The 3,183-nt window shown below is 41.4% G+C and overlaps 1 protein-coding gene across 1 annotated transcript; it reads right to left on the reverse strand.

The window, feature by feature from the left end:
* Window positions 1-704: 704 nt before the first annotated feature.
* Window positions 705-1,184, reverse strand: LOC102662385 (uncharacterized). Its single transcript, XM_006579081.1, has one exon. It carries the CDS (start codon window positions 1,182-1,184, stop codon window positions 705-707), a length of 480 nt encoding a protein of 159 aa, XP_006579144.1.
* Between the last annotated feature and the right edge of the window lie 1,999 nt (window positions 1,185-3,183).

The following is a 3,183-nucleotide window of genomic DNA, read 5'->3' on the forward strand; positions in this document are numbered from 1 at the left end:
AATTATGATAAGTGAATTTTAGCTATGGTTCAGCCCACTAATCCAAGATCAAGTCCAAGATTCTCCACTAAGTGTGCTTAGGTGTCATGAGGCATGTAAAGCATGAAGGACATGCACAAAGTGTGACTATATGATGTGGCAATGAGGTGTAGCAAGCAAATGCTCACCTCCCCCTCTAAAATTTAATTGGATTGGGCTTCTACCAATTCAATTAAATTTATTTCCCAACACACACATCAAATATTTACTTATTTCATGTGAAATTACAAAACTACCCCGAATACAAAAACTAGTCTAGGTGTCCTAAAATACAAGGGCTGAAAAATCCTACATTTTCTAAGGTACCCTACCTACATTATGGAGCCCTAAATACAAGGCCCAAAAATAATAAAATCCTAATCTAACATGTACATAGATAAGTGGGCTCATTCTTAGCCCATGGGCCCAAAATCTACCATAAGGCTCATGAGAACCCTAGGGCCTTCTCCAGCATCTCTGGCCCAATCTTCTTGGAGTCTTCTATCCAATGCCCTTGGGGGGTAGGAATGCATGACAAAGTCCATCTAATAGGGTGTGATTGGTCAACTACTGCACAATGAGGTCGACTTCTTGTTCTATTGCCTCTACCCTGAAGCATGCTTTACTATCACTGGGATGCTTCATTGCTTTAAACAGGTTGAAGGTGACTTTTTGGTCTTCGATGCTCATCTCCAAGTTGTCATTCCCCATGTCCACAACTGACATTTCTCTATTGCAGTAAGCATGAATGGACGACCTAGCATCAGAGGAATATCGGAGTCCACTTCTATATCCATAATCATAAAGTCCACCGAAAAAGTGAATTGGCAGACCTTGACAAGGACATCTTCAACTACAACATATGGTATGGTGATAGAACGATTTATTAGCTGAAGCCTCATCCTAGTGGGAGCAATCTTCAGATTTCCAATCCTCCAACACACAGATAGGGACATCAAATTAATGCTTGCACCCAAATCCATGATAAACTTACCCACTGACACCTCCACAATAGAACATGGGATGGCTACACTCCCTGGGTCTTTGAACTTTTGTGGTAGAATCCTTTGAATCACAGCACTGCAATAAGCTTCCACCATGATGCTCTCATTGTTGATGTATTTGCCCTTTTTTGTGACCAGGTCCTTTAGAAATTTTGTACACATGGGCATTTGTTGCAAGGCCTCTTCGAAGGGTATGGTGATTTCTAACTTCTTGAATATGTCAAGGAAGCGGGCAAAGTATCACTCCCTCTCCTTATTTGATGGCACCAAGGGATAAGGGATGTCCTTTACTGAGGCTATGAGTATCTCCCTCCTATCTTCCTTAGCTAACTGATTGTTGGTCTTAGTGGATAAGACCTTTCCACCCATTTCCTTGCTCTCTTCTTTCTCTTCATCACCCTCTTCTCTCATTTTAGTCTCTCTTTCCTCATTACTCACCTACTCCAATACTCCATCATTGCTCTTTTTTCTCTCTACATTCTCCCTCCTCTAGCTTCTGGTAAGGACTGCCTTGCATTCTTCCTTTGGATTCTTCTTAGTGTTGGCCACAAAACTCCCTGTGGACCTTTCAACCAGTTGCTTGGCTAGTTGATCCACTTGCACCTCTAGATTCTTGATGGCAAACTCAGTGCTCTTGTGATTTGATAATGACACTTGCATAAACTGAGTCAGAGGGTCTTCTAGCTTGGTGGTCCTCTCATACATGTTGGGCCCTTGATTAGAAGGTCGGATGGATGGGCCACCTTGATCCTTGTTGAAGTTATTCCCATGATGGGATCTCCAACCTTGGCCTTGAGAAAAATTTCCCCCTTGATTGTAGCCAGGAGGTCCTCTGTGATGGAACCCTTGACAATTGGGATTGGCCATGTAGTTTACTTCTTTGGATGAATCGTCTTAGGCCATGCACATGCCTAACTCATGGGCCCCTCCAAAGATGTTGCACAACATGCAATTGTTGAGGAAGCTTGTTCATCATTTCTGTGAGGGTCTCTAGTTGCTTGTCTAGGAGCTTGTTTTGGGCTAGTAGTGTGTCTTGTGATGTGAACTCAAGAAGACTCTTCTTTGTAGGCATGTAAGCTCAATCACAAAGGATGGCATGGTCACTGGCTGCCATGTTTTCAATAAACTCCATAGCTTCATCAGGTGTCTTCAATTTGATCTTTCCACCAGCGGAGGCATCAAGTAACTTTCGAATGAGGTCGCAAGCCATCAATGGATATATTCAGGTGAACCCTTGGGTAGGAGTCTTTCGGAGTAGACCATGGAAGCGGTCAAGAGCTTCTCTCAGTGATTCATCGGGGAATTGATGGAATGAAGAAATCTTCACCTTCCCCTCAGCGGTCTTGGACTCTGGAAAATATTTCTTCAAAAACTTCTCCACCACCTCTTCCAATGTTTGTAAGCTATTTCCCTTGAACGAGTGCATCCATCTTTTTGCTTCACCAGCCAAGGAGAAGAAGAACAAGTTGAGGCAGATGACATCTTCGTGAACTCTAGATATCTTCACCGTGTTGAAATCTCTATGTATGTAGGAAGATAGGCATATGGATCTTCATTAGGTAGCCCATAAAAGAGATTACCTTGGATCAACTGGATGAGGGAATGTGGATAAGTGATGTTGACAGCTTGAACTTTGGGTCGGGCTATGCTTGTGAAGTATTGAGGTGTAGAGGTACTAGAGTAGTCCTCTAGAGTGATTCTCTGTGGTCGGTCCTCTGCCATGATGTGTTCTTCAAAGTTGAGATATTGGAAGGAAGAAAAGGATACTAAGCATGATGGTTCTTGATTCCCTTATTCTCTCTTTCTTTTTACAGTGTTGTTTCTTCTACATGTTGCTTCAATCTTTAGATCCAATGGAACAAGATTGTTTCCTCGCATACAAGAAAGAAAAATACTACCGTGCACGTTATCATAGAAAAATTAAAAGCTAAAAATTAAGAAAAAAAAGTGAATAAGGAAATTTGAAAATTAAAATAAATTTTTTGAAAATTTAAAAATTCAAAATAAACAAAAATAGAGTATCCAAAATATCAAGTACAAAGAACAAAATCCTTGGCAACGACGCCAAAAACTTGTTGATGGATTGGCAAGTGCACCAATTCATCCCAAGTAGTAAAGTTAAAAGGGAAGTCCGAGTGTTGAATCCACAGGGACTTTGTTT

This window comes from Glycine max, chromosome 4 (assembly GCF_000004515.6).
Source record: "Glycine max cultivar Williams 82 chromosome 4, Glycine_max_v4.0, whole genome shotgun sequence".
Taxonomy (NCBI): domain Eukaryota; kingdom Viridiplantae; phylum Streptophyta; class Magnoliopsida; order Fabales; family Fabaceae; genus Glycine; species Glycine max.